We start from the raw sequence: 20,252 nt of genomic DNA, 5'->3' as shown, positions 1-20,252 counted from the left end.
AGATAATTTGCATTCCATGGGTTTGGTAAACATAATCTCATGAAAAGAATGGCTTTCTTTGCAAGATCAAAATGTAACCATTTCAAGATTCATTTTCAACTGTGTGTTGAAATTACAGGCGCTCTAAACCTAACAGTGTTTTCTCTACCTGGTGTGGAAGTGTCCTGACACCACCAGTAGTAGAGACTCATCTATTGTAAAGTAACTGGTTGACTGAGTGCCCTGTGAGTGGCCAGTAACCTTCTCATCACAGTGACAGACTTGAAACTTGAACCCTTTGCAGACACCCTAGCAGACAAAACAGTAAAACTGAAAAGCAATCCATTTACAGATGTCAACCCAGCCACTGTATTTGTGGGTATGATTTGCTATGCCATATTTCACAGATAATTTTTTATATCCTTGAGATTTGTTTTCACTGAAGTACACTATAAAATGGTCTTTTACCTTTTGCCAGGTGAATAAACTGTGATATTTGGTACAGTGTACTGAGAACTAGCATGGCTACAAATAGGCAGAATAGTGGTAATTTGTGCCTCATGCTTATTCAGGAAGCCCATTAGAATGTCAGCTATGTTGATGTTTGAAGATCATATTTTTCTCTTCAACAGGTTAATTATGTATGGCTTTGTGAAGGCCATGGTATATGCTGACCAGCTGAAAAATGGAGACTTTCATTTCACTGACTGTTTGTTTTTTGGTTCACTGATGTCTGCTACAGATCCAGGTAATTGCCCAAATGATATGTTGCCTTCTTTCTAAGACTCAAACATTTAAATTGAATTTTTCTCTGGTGACCATCACCCGAGTCTACATAATAATATTCCTTATTCCTTTTCACTTGCAGTTGACATATCTGTTAGTGATTACAAAAAAAGAGAAAAGAAACAGGCGAATATTCTAACACCTCTCAAAAAATAGTTCTGAAAGCAATTTCAGTAATGGGACTCTTTAAAATTCATTACTGTTTATTTCTGTAGAATATGTAGCCATTTTGAGCTGTGTGGTCCTTAATTTCTCTCTATTTAACTTTCTTCTTTCAAAAATGCTCTATTGGGGCTTCCCTGGTGGTGCAGTGGTTGAGAGTCCGCCTGCCATGCAGGGGACACGGGTTCGTGCCCAGGTCCGGGAAGATCCCACATGCCGCGGAGCGGCTGGGCCCGTGAGCCATGGCTGCTGAGCCTGCGCGTCCGGAGCCTGGTGCTCCGCAGTGGGGGAGGCCACAGCAGTGAGAGGCCTGCGTACCGCAAAAAAAAAAAAAAGCTCTATTGAATTAAATGGTAAAAAATAATTTTTAAAATTGTTTACTATGTAACGTTTTAAACATATTAAACATAGGGAGAATAATAAAAATAATTGTCATATACCCATAAATTAGCAATTTATGATGATTATCAAATATGGCCAATGTTTTTATGTATACCCTTCTACACTCCTTCTCACTATGACTGAATTATGTTAAAGCAAATCCTAGACAGCGTATCATTTTATTTGTAAATGTTTTGAAAAATGACCATTGTCATAATGAAACCTAAAAATATTAATAATCTTTTTTAATATTATCAGAGAGCTAGGCTCTGTTCAAATAGCCCCAATTGTCTTTTTGTCATTATCATTATTAGTTTGTGTAGTAGTTTGTACAAATTAGGACCCAAATAAGGGCTACACATTACAATTGGTGGATACGACTATTGAGTTTCTTTTCATCTATATGTTCCCCTTCCATCTTCTATTTTTCTTGTCACTTATTTGTTGGAAAAAAAAGGCAAATTGTCTCATGGTTGAATTAAATATGGTTGCTTAAAATGTTCCTCTAACTTCTGTGTTTCTTGTAAACTGATGGTTAAATCTAGAGGTTTAATCAGATCAGCGTTCATCTTTTTTGGCAAGATTACTTGCTTGGGGCTTCCCTGGTGGCGCAGTGGTTGAGAGTCCGCCTGCCGATGCAGGGGACGCGGGTTCGTGCCCCAGTCCGGGAAGATCCCACATGCTGCGGGGCAGCTGGGCCCGTGAGCCATGGCCGCTGAGCCTGCGCGTCTGGAGCCTGTGCTGCTCAACGGGAGAGGCCACAACAGTAAGAGGCCCGTGTACCGCAAAAAAAAAAAAAAAAGATTACTTGCTTGCTATGAATCTCTATAGCATCACATCAGGAAGCACATACTGTTTAGTGACTCACCTGTCAGCCTGATCCATCACACTACTGAATTGCTACTCCGGCAAAGACCACCGGAACACACCTGTAGTTGAACAAGATTGAACAAGATGTGTTTATTACATGTTGTAATGAAGAGAATGTTCACCAGAGGAACCATGGGACATCTCAGAGAGTGTTAGAAAGGACTTGTTATAGGACTTGGGCTTATGCTTGGTGATTTTAGGGAAGGCTTAAGGAATTGGGGCTTTGCTCTGGATTAGATGCTGTCAGAAAGCATGAGTGATTGGGCATTTTAGTAAGTCTAACGGGCAGGAGGAAAGACTGAATAGAGCCTAAGGCTACAATTTGTAAAGAAGCAGCGCCACTTATAATAGCCAAGATAGGGATGTTGTGGTTTGGACAGTGTTCATTTTTTGTGTTTAGATGTGATTACACAGTAGGCTTGTTTTTGTCTTGATCCATCATGGTCACAGAGTAAACCTGTCTGATGTTTTCTGTGAAATTGTTTACATTCAACAAGAGAACAACAAAGCCCAGCTGATAGTACCAGGCCAGCTCCCAGATACTAGGGGCTGCTCTTCTCTTTCTTAGAATGGCCCTCTGACCAGCAGTATTGGCACCATGTGGTAGCTTGTTTTAAATGCAGAATCTCAGGCTCAACTCTAGAACTACTGAATCAGGTTCTAGAATTTAATATCCTCAAGTGGTTTATATGCACAGCAAAGTTTGAGAAGCTCTTAATGTTAGACTTCCCCATTTTAGCTAATGGGTTTAGTACCTGTTGATGGTTATGCTTAGTCTAGAATTTGTTAGGGGTTACAAACTAGTGGTATGCTAATTCTATCCTACATTTTGCATGTATTAGCTGGTACTCTCCTGAAAGAAGCAGTTTTCCAGATCAACTTTTTGAGTACCCTGTGATAATTATTTGAACAAAAAATCAGGATAAATTATTTATTCTTTTTGTTTACTTACTAATGTTCTAATTTTCAAAATAATGAGTTGTTTATCATCTCCCACATATGATCAGGTAGGTGGTTTGGGGCTTTTTTAAAGTATCATATCAACACATGGGTTTAAACATAGTTGATATGTTTCAATCTACTATTGTAATTATACTTTTTGAACAAAATATTCCATCTTTGACAACTGGGAGCCTCTTCAAGTTTCTCCTATATCCTTTTGCCACAAACCCAATAGTCTCTCGTAGATTTCTTGTTTTGGAGCAGGACTAGATGTACCAACCTTATTTTGTATGTTTCCTGTACCCTGACTTAGAACCAGACATTTCTCTAAGAAGACTTGGTTCTTTCTAAGCGGGAAATTTATTTAGAGAACAAAATGTGGACACTGGGTGTTTTCATTACTATTGTATTGGTCATTGTTTCTACATATTTTTATTTGTTTTGAAGGGAAATAATATCACAAATTCATATTAATATTGTTACTTCCAATTTAGGATTGTAGAAATTTAACTTGACTGCCTTGAATTTATTTTGCATTTAAATTTTTCTTCTGCCTACTTTTCTTCTTTCTATTACATTAATATAATTTCTTACTTCCTTTAAATGTATATTTTCAAATTTACAATGCACATATTATTACTAAAAATATGATTATTGAAAACTGCTTAGATTACATTGTGGTTCTTTTTAACCTTTGTGTATATGCCACTAGGATGAACAGTTAAAAATTACTCTGTTTTAAGAGCTCTTGAAATAATCCTCTGTGTGGGTAAGCCACAAGTCAATTATACAATAATGTTCATTTGTTTCATTTTGCTTTTAATTGTTGTTTTAAACTTAGATTAAGTATATACAGCATTCCAAAATGAAAACCATAGGACAAAAGAAGAGAAATCTAACTTCTAGACCTGTCCTCTCTATCCTAATTTTTCAACCATTTGGGTTGGTTTTTAGTTTACGCTTCTATTTTTATTTTTTTAACATCTTTATTAGAGTAAAATTGCTTTACAAGGTTGTGTTAGTTTCTGCTGTATAACAAAGTTAATCAGCTATACATATACATATATCCCCATACCCCTTCCCTCTTGCGTCTGACTCCCACCCTCCCTATCCCACCCCTCTAGATGGTCACAAAGCACCAAGCTGACCGCCCTGTGCTATGCGGCTGCTTCCCACTAGCTATTTTACATTTGGTAGTGTATATATGTCCATGCCACTCTCTCACCTCACCCCAGCTTATCCTTTAAAAAGGATCCTGCTGTGATTTATGTCATAGAGTGTTCTGCCTATGTTTTCCTCTAAGAGTTTGATAGTGTCTGGCCTTACATTTGGTATGCTTCTATCTTTAGCTCTAAGCAAACAAACATGAACACGCTCGACTATATACTACAGCACACATGGTTCATCACCTTACTCTTCTTTAATTAACAGTATTTTGAAGAGTAATCCATAGCAACATATTAAGAGTTTTCTCATTTTCTTTTATAGCTGCAGAGTATTCCATAGTTTATTCAACCAATTGCCTGTTAATGGACATTTGGGTTCTTTTTTGTCTTTTGCAATTATGAATGATGTTACAGTTAATAACTTTAAAATTAATAGCTTTCCACATTTTGCTCCTGTTTCTTTGGGATAGATTTGTAGAAACGGGTTAAAAGGTATTTGTAATTTCCTAGGTGCCAATTTCCTCCCCATAAAGTTTGTACCATTTTGCCTTCACACCAGCAATGTATGACAGTATCTGTTCTGTACAGCCTTGCCAATGCAGAATTCTGTTACAATTTTGGGTTTTTGCCCATACAATAAGTGAGTATTTGTATCTCTCTGTGGCTTGACTTAATATTTCTCTTAATATGAGTAATATACGTTTAGGGAACATATGCATTTTTTTTTCTGAAAAGCAAATGTTTATAAGATGCCCTTTTGCAGTAGGGTTGTTGGTCTTTTATTTTTCATGCTTCTGAAGCCCTTAATATACTAGGGATATTAACCCTTTGTAATATAAGTTACAAATATTTTTTGCACATTTTTGTCTGTTTTATTTTGCTTGTGGGATGGGGGAGGAAAAAGCATTTTTTAATGTATGATGTTGACATTCTTCCTGGAAGAGGATGAAATGAAAGTATGTCTCAGATTTAGAACCCGTGGTGTCAATTAGAAGACCAGAGTCCCAGAGTGGTGTACAGGGAGAGACTGTTCCATCTCCAGGCCTAGAGAAGACCTGGCCACTAAATCATTGCTGGAACATTTCATGCTACCATCCCCCAAACCCAGGGAAATGCAGAAGTCCCTTGGCATCCACGGAAATGGGGCCTCAAGTAAATTATTTTCAGTCCATCAGTGATTTCTAGTTAGTTCAGGTTATTCTCTTCTGCCATATATGGATACTTTGCTTTTCATGGTCAGGTCCCATTTTAGGTCACCTGTGCACAAATCTGCATTTTGAAAAGCATTGCATCCATTGTTTCTTGGTCCCAATGCTAATGGCCAAGTTGTTGTATTTTATGGAGTGATTCAGCCAGCTCCAAGTGTGTGGTGTTCAAGCTTTGCTCCTTCTGTGACTAGTGATATTCCTGAGGTTATGTTTACATGACACAGGAAAACTGACTGAAATAGAAAAAAAAAAAATCTAGCTCAGTAAGATGGTTATTTATCTACATGGTATCAAACAACTGAGCTGACTGAATTTTTTGAAATACAGAATTGACTCACAGCCATAACGAGAATCCTGGGAACCAGGTCCACTTTCCAAGTCTGGCACAGACCAGCTGTACAACTTTGGGCACCACTTAGCCTCTCTAGATTTTATGGGTTACTGAAAGTGGAAGATATGTGATCTCATCTTTTCCAACCCCTTCATTTTACAGATGAAGAAACTGACTTTTCATCTGTAAAATGAAAAGTTTCGACTAGAGCCCTTTCCAGCTCTAACATTTGGCGCTTATTTCTGTGAGACTGTTTTTTGTTTTTTTGTTTTTAATTTCATTTTAAAACAAGTTTTTGTTTTAAAGTAGTTAAAAGTGAACCCAAAGCCCTCCACCCAGACATTTGGGGGTTCTTACACCAACTCAGCAAATGTTAGAGAAGATCTCACATAGCAGAGACCCACACATGAACAGGAATACTTAAGCACCCTTTTCTTCTGGGAGCTAATTGTTATATTAAAACACACTGAACCTACTCTCTGCTAAATTGGTGCAATTTAAGATCTTCAACAACCTTTAAACACCTAGTTAATCTTACCCTACAATTATTCATTTATTGCCTAAATTATTGTGACTCACTAATTTATGAAAGAGAACCTATGCTCTCCAGGTCTGATTTTTCATGGCCTTCTTTAAATTAATTCTTTCCCATTTAGCCTTAGCTAAATCTCAGCGAGGTATTATTAACTATTAATATTTTTCTTTTACAGTTACATATTTAGACTTAAATCTAATTCTTCCTGCATGTTTCAGACTCTCTTTCAGCAGTTTTCAGTTTACCTCCAGTTAGGGTGATTTAGATATTATTTGATTGATTTAGTTTCCTCCTTTCCTCACTGATGAAGATCTTGCTGCTGATGGAAACGTCATCAGCATCCCTTAACAGAAAGAGTGGATAACTAAAGGCAGAGCCCCCAAAGAGACCATGTATGATAAACTGCAGGGTATGGGAAGAGAGAAGTACTTGCAGGGCTTGATCGATAAACACACATCTTCAGGTGTGTTTAGACAAGGAAAAATAGGAGGATGGGGGAGGGGAGAGAAACAGTCAACAAAATGGTAATAGAGTAAGAGACCCAACGACTGGAAATAGATGCTATAGTTAATATCCCTCTTTTTACAAATGGCCAAAGCCCATTAGGAGTCTCTCCGACCTCATACTATCCTCCTGTCTCTTTCATCACTGACTTGGGTCCCAGTTTGGTATATTTAGATTATCCAAGATAACGATTTTTATTATTAAGACTGAAATATCCCTTTATATGGAGTGAGTGACATAGAGAGGTCCTTAAGGTATGTAAAGATACTTGGGAATCCCACTGTACCCATGTGCTATTCCTTAAACACACCAGTCTTTTTTTTTATTATTATTATTCAAGTGCAGTCAATTTATATTATAGTCTATTGACTATTATATTATAGTCTATTGACTATATTATAGTCAATATTATAGTCAATTATTATTCAAGTATAGTCAATTTACAATATTAGTTTCATAGTGATTCAATTTACATTAGTTACATAGTGATTCAATTTACAATATTAGTTTCATAGTGATTCAATATTTTAATATACTCCATTTAAAGTTATTACAAAATAATAGTTATATTTCCCGGTGCTGTACAATATATCCTTGTTTCTTATTTATTTTATACATATTCATTTGTATCTCTTAATACCATACCCCTATCTTGCCCCTCCCCCTTTTCTCCCCACTGGTAAACACTAGCTTGTTCTCTATATCTGAGTCTGTTTCTGTTTTGTTATATACATTCATCTGTTTTATTTTTTAGAGTCCACATATAAGTGATAACATAGTGTATTTGTCTTTCTCTGTCTGACATTTCACTAAGCATGATACCCTCTAGGTCCATCCACATTGTTGCAAATGGCAGAATTTTATTCTTTTTTTATGGCCAAGCAATATTCCATTGTGTACATATACCACATCTTTATCCATTTGTATGTTGATGGACACTTAGGTTGCTTCCATATCTTGGCTATTTTAAATAATGCTGCTATGAACATCGGAGTACATGTATCTTTCAGAATTAGCGTTTTCATTTTCTTTGGATATGTACCCAGCAGTGGGATTGCTGGATCATGTGATGGTTCTATTTTTAGTTTTGGGGGGATCCTCCGTACTGTTTTCCATAGTGGCTGCAACAATTTACAATCCCACCGGCAGTGTACTAGAGTTCGCTTTTCACCACATCCTTGCCAACATTTGTTATTTGTAGAATTTTTGATGATAGTCATTTTGACAGGTGCGAGGTGATATCTTATTGTGGTTTTGACTTGCACTTCTCTGGTGATTAGCAACATTGAGCATTTTTTCATGTGCCTATTGGCCACCTGTACGTCTTCTTTGAAAAAACGTCTATTCAGGTCTTCTGCCCATTTTTTAATTGGTTGATTGTTTTTAGATGCTCAGTTGTATGAATTGTTTATACATTTTGGATATTAACCCCTTATTGGCCATATCATTTGCAAATACTTTCTCCCATTCAGTAGGTTGTCTGTTCATTTTGTCAATGTTTACCTTTGCTGTGCAAAAGCTTTTAAGTTTAATTAGGTCCCATTTTTGCTTTTATTTCTTTTGCCTTAGAAGACAGATACAAAAAAATATTGCTAAGAATTATGTCAAAGAGTGTTCTGCCTATATTCTTTTCTAGAAGTTTCCTGCTTTCCAGTCTTATATGTAGTTCTTTAATTCATTTTGAGTTTATTTTTGTATATGGTGTGAGGAAATGTTTAATCTCATTGCTTTACATGCAGCTGTTCAGTTTTCCCAGAACCACTTACTGAAGAGACTGTCTTTTCTCCACTGTATACTCTTGCCTCCTTTGTCGTAGATTGATTGACCATAAGTGTATGGGTTTATTTCTGGACTCTATTCTGTTCCATTGATCTATGTTTCTGTTTTTGTGCCAGTACCATGCTGTTTTGATTACTGTCGCTTTGTATAGTCTGAAAGCTGGAGTGTGATACCTCCAGCTTTGCTCTTTTTTCTCAAGATTGCTTTGGCAATTCTGGGTCTTTGTGGTTCCATATAAACTTTAGGATTATTTGTTCTAGTTCTGTGAAAAAATGTCATGGGTATTTTAATAGGGATTGCATTAAATCTGTAGATTGCTTTAAGTAGTATGGATATTTTAACAATATTAATTCTTCTAATCCTCTAAGAACATGAGATATCTTTCCATTTACTTGTGTCATTTTCAGATTCCTTCATCAGTGTTTTAAAGTTTTCAGAGTATGGGTTTTTCACCTCCTTGGTTTAATTTATTCCTAGGTATTTTATTCTTTTTGATGTGATTTTAAACAGGAGTGTTTTCTTGCTTTCTCTTTCTGATAGTTCATTATTAGTGTATAGAAAAGCAACAGATTTCTGTATATTAATCTTGCATCCTACAACTTTACTGAATTCATGTATTAGTTCTAATAATACATGAAGACTGTTTGGAGACTTTAGGATTTTCTGTATAGAGTATCATGTCATCTGCAAATAGTGACAGTTTTATTTCTTCCCTTCCAATTTGGATGCCTTTTATTTATTTTTCTTGTCTGGTTGCTGTGGCTAGGACTTCCAATACTTTGTTAAATAGAAGTGGTGAGGGTAGGCATCCTAGTCTTATTCCTGATTTTAAAGGAAAGGCTTTAAGCTTTTCACCACTGAGTATGATGTTAGCTGGAACACACCAGTCTTGCTGCTGCCTCCAGGCATTTGCATTTGTTGTTTCTCCATCCTCACCTTCTTCAGGTCTTTTCTCAAATGTCACCTCAATGAGACCTTCCCTAACCATCCTATCAAAAATCAAACCCTTCTTCCCCTCAACACAGTTCACCCCAAATCACTGTGCTTCCCATCCTTTTTCCTTGACTTATATTCTTGTACAGCACTAATCACTATTGATCTACTATTTATTTTATTTCCTTATTGTTCCTTAGTTCTTTGTCCCTCTGAAAGAGGAGCTTTTTTTTCCTATTTTTTCTGGGTTTTTTTCCCCTATCTTTTCACTCTTATATTTCTCGTATCTAAAACAGTAGGTTTTCAATAAATGCTTGTTAAATTAATGAATTAATAAATTTGTGGAAGAAACTGCTAGAGCAAAGTGTGGAGCTTGAAAAGGTATCTATTCTCAAATGTGAAATGTGAAGCAGCTGAATATCCCAGCTCACTCTTGGAGATAAGGAGTCTCATGGCCCCAGGAGGGACAGTGGCTCAAGATGAAGGTGGAACTCCTCGCACATAGCTGAACTTCCAGCACAAGCTGAGTGCAAATATTAGTTTCTGTCCTCCAAAAAAAAAGATATATTCAGCTAAAACAAAAATAAATGTGTCTTTCTTTTTGTTCAACCATGCAGCCAATATTTCTTTCCCTTTTTCATCGGTGGTCAGTAGCTTAACACTTTCCAGAGAGCACCAAGCCATAGATTGCAGACTTGCAGAAGCAATTATAACAGTGTGGGGTTTTTTTTCAGGTTGAAAGATGTCCAAAATAGGAGGTTCCTTTAGGAAAAGGAAGAACTCAGCACAATACATTAAATATTAATCACCCAGAAGATGACAGAAACTCATCCTGGTATTTACAGGACTGACATTTCTTCCAAGGTCTCAAGGAAGCCATTCATTCAGGAAAATGCACAGTGGGCTGTGCATTTCCTCACTTCATCAATTTCCCTGTTTCCTATTTGGATTAAAATGTCTTCATTTTATGTGATGCAGCTACTTTGAGACTCAAATACAGCTGTGCTATTTTGAACTCCAGAAGTATTAGTCCAGTATTTAAAACTAGAAAATAATTCTTACTTTGTAGACTTGTCCTATTTTCTCTCAAGAAAATTAATCCAGGTTGTCCTGTCTTGGGCAACCTCAAATAGGGCTTACTTGAGCATTGCTCTGTCCAACGTGATGGCTATGAGCCACACGTAGCTATTGAAGTATAGCTAGTCAAAATTGATGGGCTGTATGTATCAAATACACCCTAGATTTCAAAGACATAATGTGAAAAAAAGTAAAATATCTCACTGATAATTTTTATACTGACTACATTTTGAAATAATAATATTAATTGAATATTGAGTTAAATAATATAAAAAAAAAAAAGAAAACAAAAAAAAAAGAAAAAAAAAAAAAAAAAAAAACCCCAAAACATAAATAAATAAATAAAATAAGATAACATTTTAAAAAATTGTTAACTTGTTATTTTTATGCTATATTAAGACGAGGCTGCTATTTTACCATCAGCAAGTGAAAGATGCACATTTTTGCTTGTTTTCCTGGTAACAGTAAATGGATTTCCATAAATCTACATACTTGGTTAGTGGAATGTTCCCTTGACCACCTCCATTTGTTCATGAGTTAGGAGTGTAATATATATAATGTGGCAATTTTGCTTTGGATAAAACACAAATACACTTTTATATTTATATTTCACAGGTAGAAGATAATATATGAAAGCAAATCCCAGACATTGCCATTTTTCCCCATGTGTTTTGGTATGCATCTCTATAATTATGATCATTATTCTTACATAACCATGGAGCCATTATCAAACCTGCAAAATTTCCCATAATCCATTGATATCATCTAATACCCAGTCCACATTCAATTTCCCTGATTTTTGCCTTTTACTTTAATCAGAACCCAAAAAGCTTCACATTTGACATTTAGGTATTATATCTCTGCATTCTCTCTTAGTCCAAAGCAGTGTTTCCCTCTTCTACCCCATCACTTTTTATGCTATTGACTTGTTGAGGAAATCGGTCAGGACGTCCCACATTCTAGATTTGTCTGTTCACTTACCGGTGGTGTCATTTAATTGTTCCTGTATTTCCATTTTGAAAGTTAGTTAAAAAAATCTTGATTAGATTCGGGTTCAGCAGTTTTGCAAAAATGCTGCAGAGGGGATGCTCTATAGCTCATGTTGCGTCATATCAGAAGTTACACATTCTCTGGGTGTTGACTTTTAGTGATGTTAAGTGTGATCAGTTGGGGTCAGGTGGTGACAGCCTGATTCCTCCTTGTGAATTTTCCCACGAAATTTTCACGTAATAGTTTCATCCATTGATGCTTATTGTCTGAACCTATTAGTTTCATTAAGATTGACAAAATAGTGATTCTTTTCTAATTTTGTCATTTCTTTCAGATTATTATTTAGAATTATTATTGCTGCAAAAAATCCTGTTATTATTTTTTTCTTTTTTTTTTTTCTTGCCGTACGCGGGCCCCTCACCGCTGCGGCCTCTTCCACTGCGGAGCACAGGCTCCGGACGTGCAGGCCCAGCGGCCACGGCTCACGGGCCCATCTGCTCCGTGGCACGTGGGATCCTCCCGGACCGGGGCACGAACCACGTCCCCTGCATCGGCAGGTGGACTCCCAACCACTGCGCCACCAGGGAAGCCCCCCTGTTATTATTTTAAACCAATCCTTATATCATCTAAAAGGAATGAGTAGACAATATCTGGATCTTTGGTCAAATAAAGCAGCTGTAAACAAATTTCCATTTTAAACATCTGGCTTAAAACATAGCCCCAATGCCATCATCACAACTAAAATATTAACAATAATTTTTGTGGTAGGCAAAATAATGGTCCTCCACAGACGTCCATGTCCTTATCTCCAGAACCTGTGAATATGTTACCTTACTTTGCTAAAAGGGCTTTGCAGATGAGATTAAAGACCTTGCAGTGTGGCTATTACCCTGAATTATCTGGGTTGGCCCAGTCTTATCACATGGGTCCCTAAAAGCTGGAGAACCTTTTCTGGCAGTGATCAGGAATAGATGTGACTATGGAAGAAAGGTACAAAGAGAAAATTTTTCTGGTTTTGAAGATGGAGGAAAGGGGCTATTAACCAAGGAATGTGGAGGGTGGTCTCTAGAATCTGAAAAGGACGAGGAAACCAATTCTCTCATAGAGCTTCCAGAAAGGAGTGCAGCCCTGTTGACACCTTGACTTTATCCCATTGAGACTCCTGTCAGACTTCTGACCTCCAGAACTATAGAATAATTGTTTTGTTTAAAGTTTGTGATAATTTGTTACAACAATAGAAAACTAATATAATTTAAGTGTTATCAAATATATAGCTAGATTTAAATTTCTCAAATTGTCTCATAAAATTTTCTATAGCTTCTCTATTAGACCAAGGATCAAGACAATGGCTGCACATTGCTTTTGGATGATATAAGGATAATTTAAAATAATAAAATTGTAGGATTTTTTAAATTAATTAACTTATTTTTAAATTTTTTTATTTATTTGTTTTTTTAACATCTTTATTGGAGTATAATTGCTTTACAGTGGTGTGTTAGTTTCTGCTTTATAACAGAGTGAGTCAGCTATACATATACATATATCCCCATATCTCCTCTCTCTTGTGTCTCCCTCCCACTTTACAGAAAGAGACTTTAGAAATCATTTAAGGTAACACTCTTATTTTACAAAAGAGTGAACTAAGGTTTAGAGGTGAATTACTTGACCCTAAGACAGTCATGTCAAAACAACATTATAATCACTCTGAAAACTTCATGAAGGTCTGCAGTGAGTTCTGGGAAAGTGATGGCCTTAACTTGACTTCCTTGCCTTTCATTACTCACTCTAATCTACCTGATTTTGCTAAAATCAGGTAGATGCCTATATGCAACTGAGTGCTGGTGAAGCAGTGAGCCCACCACAAGTGAAATAAAAGCACTGAGCTTTCTCTACCATGAGTAGCATGAGCATCTAGATGCCATCTTCACAGATGTTTTTAGATGGGGACTGGAAAGCTGTGAATACTCAGCAAAGGTTTGGGTTTGCAGAAGTCTGTGGATCTTAGTGATGGAAAAGGGGGAATAGGTTGACCCACTTGATCCTGTATGAGTGAACTTGGTTTCCTTGATTACTGGGCAAAGGTGTAGCCTCATCCAGCTGTCTGAGGGTAGCGCACGTGCTTCTACACCACTGGCCTACTTTCTGCCACTTATGGGACTGCTGTCTTGGAGGGTAGTCCAACAAACAGTCTTAAGCTCCAATAACCCAACAAAGAAAAATAAAAACACAACATGGCTTTTCAGTAGCCTGAGAGAGGAAGATCAGTCAAAACAAACAGAACACACACACACACACACACAAATAAATTCCTGAAGTAGTCAGAGGACAATTTGAACAACGTTTTTATAAGAAAAGTTAAGAGGATCAAGGGCAGATCAAATTCATGATTTTTCCAAGTAAGCAATTGAGTAAATAAATCAAAGGATGATGCAGTTAAGACCTTCCCTCCACAACAGATAATCATCTGGCCCAAAATGTCAATAGTGCCCAAATTGAGAAACCCACATTAGCTAATTTCTCGGGTCAGGTTTGGACCCTTAAGGAAAGACAGCACTGGGAATCCACCAGCCCCAGGATTTGTATGGAAAGAGAATGACTAAATTTCTCATCAATTCCTTACACCAGGAGATCTTTTGCACTGCCCGATATTACTCCCATGAACACTTGTTCTGTTGTCTAGCTAATTGTATGCACTTAGTGTGGCAAGGAGCTGAGCAATAATTACTCCATGGAATGCAAGTGAGCCAAAAAGGTGGCGCTTATATTGATTTTTTCTAATTTGTCTTTGCTGTGTATAGCTGCCCTTTGCCGGAGTCTGAAGTACGTACCTTTCCCAACTCCCTCACCTCCCTTCCACAAGCAGCAATTCAAAACAGACTTCTTTCTTCCTGGGGATTTCTCATGGCTTTTGTTGGTATTGTTATTATTGTCTGTTAGCTCCAATTCCATTTTCTTTGTATACTTTCTCTATCATTGATTTAGGGGAGGAAGCCAGTAGCTTACACTAGCTCATCGTCTTGTTGATGGGAAGAATGCTATGATAAAAATGCCACTTTTTCTCAAATTAATATAAAAAGTTAATGCAATTCCCATGAAAACCTAACACTTTAAAAATTTGGAACTGGATAAAATTATCTTAAAGTTTATAAAGTAGAATAAAAGAATGAGGGGAACTGCCTAACCAGATATAAGAATAAACTACAAAGCTATTGTAATCAAATTAATATGGTATTGGCCTAGGAATAGGGAGACCAGTGGAAAAGAATAGAGGATCTAGAAACAAGTCTCAGTATAAATGGGAATTTGAGGGGTGGTATTTCAATTCAGTGGGAAAAGAATTGTGTATTTAACAAATGATATTTGTAAAATTGGCTGGCTATCCATTTAGAAGACATTAAAATTGGATACTTATCTACCATTTACAAAAATATACCTAGAAGAATTAAAACGTAAATGAAAAAATGAAGTAAAAGAACTTCTGCAATAAAATCTGTACGTCTAGGGCTTTCCTGGTGGTAAAGTGGTTGAGAGTCCGCCTGCCGATGCAGGGGACGCAGGTTCGTGCCCCGGTCCGGGAAGATCCCACATGCCGCAGAGCGGCTGGGCCCATGAGCCATGGCCGCTGAGCCTGCGCGTCCAGAGCCTGTGCTCCGCAACGGGAGAGGCCACAACAGTGAGAGGCCTGCGTACCGCAAAAATAAGTAAATAAATAAATAAAATAAAAATCTGTACATTTATATTTGCAGATTATAGATAAGGAAATTCTTCTTAACAAGGAATGGAAACCTGGAATCTACAAATAAAGAATAGACATACTTGACTATATAAAATTGTTTTAAAACAATTTTTAAATTGTTAGGGAAAAAACATTTAAATATAGAGAACAGAGTATTATTTTCTCTAATATACAAAGACACTTAAAAAGGACAATCTGGCAATAAATAACAGAAAAATGGACAAAGACAATAAAGAGACAATTCATAGAAGTGCAAATCCTCTTGGGCCTCAAATGTGAAAAGTTATTCAAACTCATCAGAAACCATAGAAATGTAAAATAAAGTAACAGCATATCATTTTACCCCTAGCAGTTTGGCAACAACAGTTAACACCAAGTAACAGTCGTTGCTGTCAGGGAGGCAGGGAAAAGTGGACTCTTACACATTTCTAGTGGAAATTTAAATCATCAACAGACTTTTGGAAATCAATTTTGCAACAGCTATTAGAATTTAAAATACATAGCCCCTTCTCCCAGCCATCTGACTCCTGGGAAGTTTTCCCACACAAGTAGAAAGACTGGTTCTTAAGGATATATGAGCAGGGATGTTTATTGCAACATCTTTTTAAGTGGAGGGGAAAAAAAAAAGAAGCAAAGTTAATCCTATCCATAAGGGAATTGTTGGATAGGTTGCAGGACATCTACACGATGTCATGTAGCCATTAAAAGAGAAAATTAGTGCTCTTCCAGCTGACTTGAAGGCTTTCCAGGAGGCAGTGTTGACTATGTAAAGCAAAATGCAGAACAGTATATATGAGATTCAAATTTTTTAAAAACAACAATCATTCCCATGTATTTATGTATATTTATGTATGTAAATGTATTTATATACATAATGTACATACATAAATACATGGGAATGCCTGTATTTGTATTTACATATACATATATATGTATAAAGCAGGACTCATGGGGTATAACTGTAGAAACTGCTTTTTCTCCCATTGCTCTTTTAAAAGTATCCTTTTAAAAGACTACTCCTTTCCCACGTGGATGAAAACTTTTGGTCTTTAAGTTGCAATCAGAGTCTCAATTCAGCAATGAATATGTCCAATATCATGTAATATTGCATGTTTTCAATTTAATTTAAGACTTTGCCCCACATCTCCCAGCCCACTGAAAGCAGGTTGGTTGGGGTCTTCCTTGTCACATGCCTCATCTACCCCTTGCTAGATGCAGTTCCTGACTCCTACAAGATGGAGGCAGAGATGAAGTAAGGACATTTTTTATTTGATTAACAGTAAGCCACCATTAGAGCAGCTGGACAGCCACATCCCATTAGATTTCTCAGGTGAGAGTCAACCAATTTTCCACTGTGTTCCCCAACTCCGGGGGTCACATCTTAAGCTGTCTGAAGGTCTAAGCAAAGATCCTTTTCATAGGCTTGAGATGAGGGAGTGTGAGATTCACAATTCACAAGTAGCAGAACACCATTCACAAATCTTAACTTGCTAGGCTAGAGTCTAGAGACCCTTTCACATTCTTAAGGTAGGTGAGAAGAGAGGTTTAAAGGAATCATGTAACTGGTTTTTGGATAAGTACTTTAAAATTGTGCATCTCACTGTGGAAAATGTTATTTTTTTCTTTTCTCCTCAGTTTAAACTTCTGATTTAATCTGTTACAAATGTGTGTGTATGTGATTAATATAATTTTCGTATGAAGAGACATTGGTGGGACATGTAAAGTTAGGTTACTTTGGAAGGAAAAGAAGAGATGGGGAAAAGGGAGACATGTCAAAAAGGAAAAGAAAACAAAAGACTATTAAAAGAAAGCAAACAAAAAGTATATAAATATAATGTGACATTTACATATTTATGCATTTATATGGAAGCACATCTATGTATGCAAAAAGAAAACTTCAAAATTTCATAGAAATGGGAAAATTGATGAATTTTTTAATGTCATGTTATTAAACCACTATAAAGTGTAATTAGAAGACCTTTAAAGAAAATCTTCAAACTCGATATGATATTATGCATACTATGAAGTAAAAAAAAAAATTCAATGACTTTGCATATTACATGTAAGTCACACATCTTGACTTGATCTGGCAGCTAAAGTGTGCTAAGAATCCCAAGTGCTTGATGAAGCCCTGGACCCTGGGTGTTGGCTTTCATAAGGAGACTACTGGCTCGTGTTAATTGAATTTACAATATTCACTCTGGCATTATCCTGTCTGGAGCCCAAATTAAATGCATGGATAATTCATTTATTGAAATTAGAAGCCAAGAGGAATATAGATGCAAAGTCTAAGTCTCTGCTTTGCTAATACTGAGCCCAACCATCTTCTTGACAAGTGTTGTAGCATCATGTTATTTTTGTAACTGGGCATTGGGAGATCTAAGGTCTAGTTCAGTTCCTGCTACTAACTCACAGGGCAAACTCGGGTGGCCACTTAACCCTTCTAGGCTTAATTTCCTCATATATTCCTAGAGGAATTAGATGATTGCTGAGGTCACTCACTTCCTGTTCTCCATTAGTGATTCTCCAACTTGAGCGTATGTAAATCTCATTTGGAGAGTTTGTTAAAATGCAGATTACTGGGCTGTGCTTCCAGAGATTCTGATTCAGTAAGTCCAGGTGGAGTCCAGAACTTCAATTCTGACAAATGTCCAACCGACGCTAACAATGCTAGCCAGAAAGAAGCCTGATGAATATAAGAACTGATGAGTGAAATATTTGCAGTCCTGAGTAAGCATGGTGAATCATAGAGAGTGAAGTAGGCTCAGTACTGATGTTTTTAGGTTGAGGTAAATGTCGGTTTACGCACTTATAGGATATGTATGTAATTTCAAGGGTGGCAAAAACGAACTTTTTAGGATAATTGTATTAAAGATAAATTCTCACCACCGTATGTGTTCCCTCCTCAGAGAATGTGAACTGTAAATGTCCTAGTTCCCAGGAGATTGCAGAAGTATAGAAAGTGCTGCTAGAAAACCTCGGAGACTTCCATCTCTGGGAGGTGGTGACCTCCCTCCTGAGACACACCTGTCTCCTGGCAGAGCAGCCTCCATTGCCCAGCTTTCCCAGCATGTGCTACCTAAAATCACAGCTAGGTGTCACTCTAATTCTGGGGCTGGCTGGTCTCAAGTGGAAAGCTAGAGTGAGCCAGGGCACTGGGGAATACATTACCAACTCCTGTGTTTGTGGGTTAAAGCATTTAAGAGATCGCCTAGGAAATTCTCCACATAAAAGGATCACAGTTAGGGATGGATCATAAACTTTCAATCCCAAGAGGAATTGCCACTAAAACTAAAATAGGTGTGTGATGGTGTAGGAGAGTTACCTAAAAATGAGGTCAGGACGGGGCCTTCCAGTGGCCGAATTATCCTGGATATTGAAAGTATATGTTCATTAAGGCAAGATTAGTGTTATGGGTGAATGGAGAACCACCTTTTAGTGATTTAACTTCTCTGAACTTCATTTTCCATGTCCTTAAAATAGATACTGTAAAAAGAAAACATCAAGTACCTTCAATTTCTTCACAGAATTCTTGTGAGATCAAAAGAAATGTTGTTATTTGTAAATTGCTAGGTATTATTATTAAACAAATTTTTACTCACAATGAGTTGTTCTAAGTCACTTTATTGACTTAGATTGACACTGTCAAAACATTTGTTTATAATTGAACATGAAATTGCCAAATATCCACTCTTTTCTTCAGTAACCATGAGGAAACAGTTGTTGTCTCATGATATTTCATTACTTCCCCATCCGCTTTCAAGGTAAATCCCAAATGTAAAAGGATTAAAAAGAAGCAACAATTAAATTGTATATATCTTTGTGTGGATTCTCTACTTTTTGTAGCATCCAGCGTACATTATTTATTTATTTATTTTTATTGAAGTAGAGTTGATTTACCGTGTTGTGGTAATTACTGCTGTACCGCAAAGGGGTTCAGTTATACATATATATACATTCTTTTTTGATACTGCTTTCCATTATGGTGTATCACAGGTTATTGAGTATAGTTCTCTGTGCTATACAGTAGGACCTTGTTGTTCATCCATTCTATAAGTAAAAGCTTACATCTGCTAACCCCAGCCTTCCACTCCATCCCTCCCCCAAACCTCTCCTCCTTGGCAACCACCAGTCTGTTCTCTCTGTTTGTGATTCTGTTTCTGTTTCATAGATAGGTTCATTTGTGTCATATTTTAGACTCCACATATAAGTGATATCATATGGTATTTGTCTTTCTCTTTCTGACATACTTCACTTAGTATAATAATCTCTAGTTGCATCCATGTTGCTGTAAATGGCATTATTTTGTTCTTTTTTATGGCTGAGTAGTATTCCACTGTATATATGTACCACATCTTCTTTATCCATTCATCTGTTGAAGGACATTTAGGTTGTTTCCATGTCTTGGCTACTGTGAATAGTGCTGCTATGAACATAGGGGTGCAAGTATCTTTTTGAATTATGGTTTTGTCTGGATATATGCCCAGGAGTGGGATTGCTGGATCATATGGTAACTCTATTTTTAGTTTTCTGAGGAACCTCCTGTTTTCCACAGTGGCTGCACCAACTTACATTCCCACCAACAGTGTAGGAGGGTTCCCTTTTCTTCACACCCTCTCCAGCATTTATAGTTTGTAGACTTTTTGATGATGGTGATTCTGACTGGTATGAAGTGGTACCTCATTGTAGTTTGGATTTGCATTTCTCTAATAATTAGTGATGTTGAGCATCCTTTCATGTGCTTATTGGTCATCTGTATTTCTTCTTAGGAGAAATGTCTGTTTAGGTTTTCTGCCCATTTTGGGATTGGATTGTTTGTTTTTTTGTTGTTGGGTTGTATGAGCTGTTTGTATATTTTGGAAATTAAGCCCTT

The 20,252-nt window shown here is 36.8% G+C and overlaps 1 protein-coding gene across 1 annotated transcript in view; it reads left to right on the top strand.

Moving 5' to 3' along the window:
* The window catches only part of SLC9A9 (solute carrier family 9 member A9), a 532,106-nt gene that overhangs the window by 151,309 nt on the left and 360,545 nt on the right, over nt 1–20,252 (top strand). Inside the window, exon 5 of the mRNA XM_024769140.1 lies at nt 612–727. Within this exon, the coding sequence (XP_024624908.1) occupies nt 612–727 (116 nt within the window). The remainder of the gene's footprint in view (nt 1–611; nt 728–20,252) is intronic.

This window comes from Neophocaena asiaeorientalis, unplaced genomic scaffold (genome assembly GCF_003031525.2).
Source record: "Neophocaena asiaeorientalis asiaeorientalis breed wild unplaced genomic scaffold, Neophocaena_asiaeorientalis_V1.1 scaffold118, whole genome shotgun sequence".
NCBI classification, from domain to species: Eukaryota; Metazoa; Chordata; class Mammalia; order Artiodactyla; family Phocoenidae; genus Neophocaena; species Neophocaena asiaeorientalis.
Note: the sequence above shows the minus strand (reverse complement) of the source record. Positions and strands in the feature narration are given on the sequence as shown.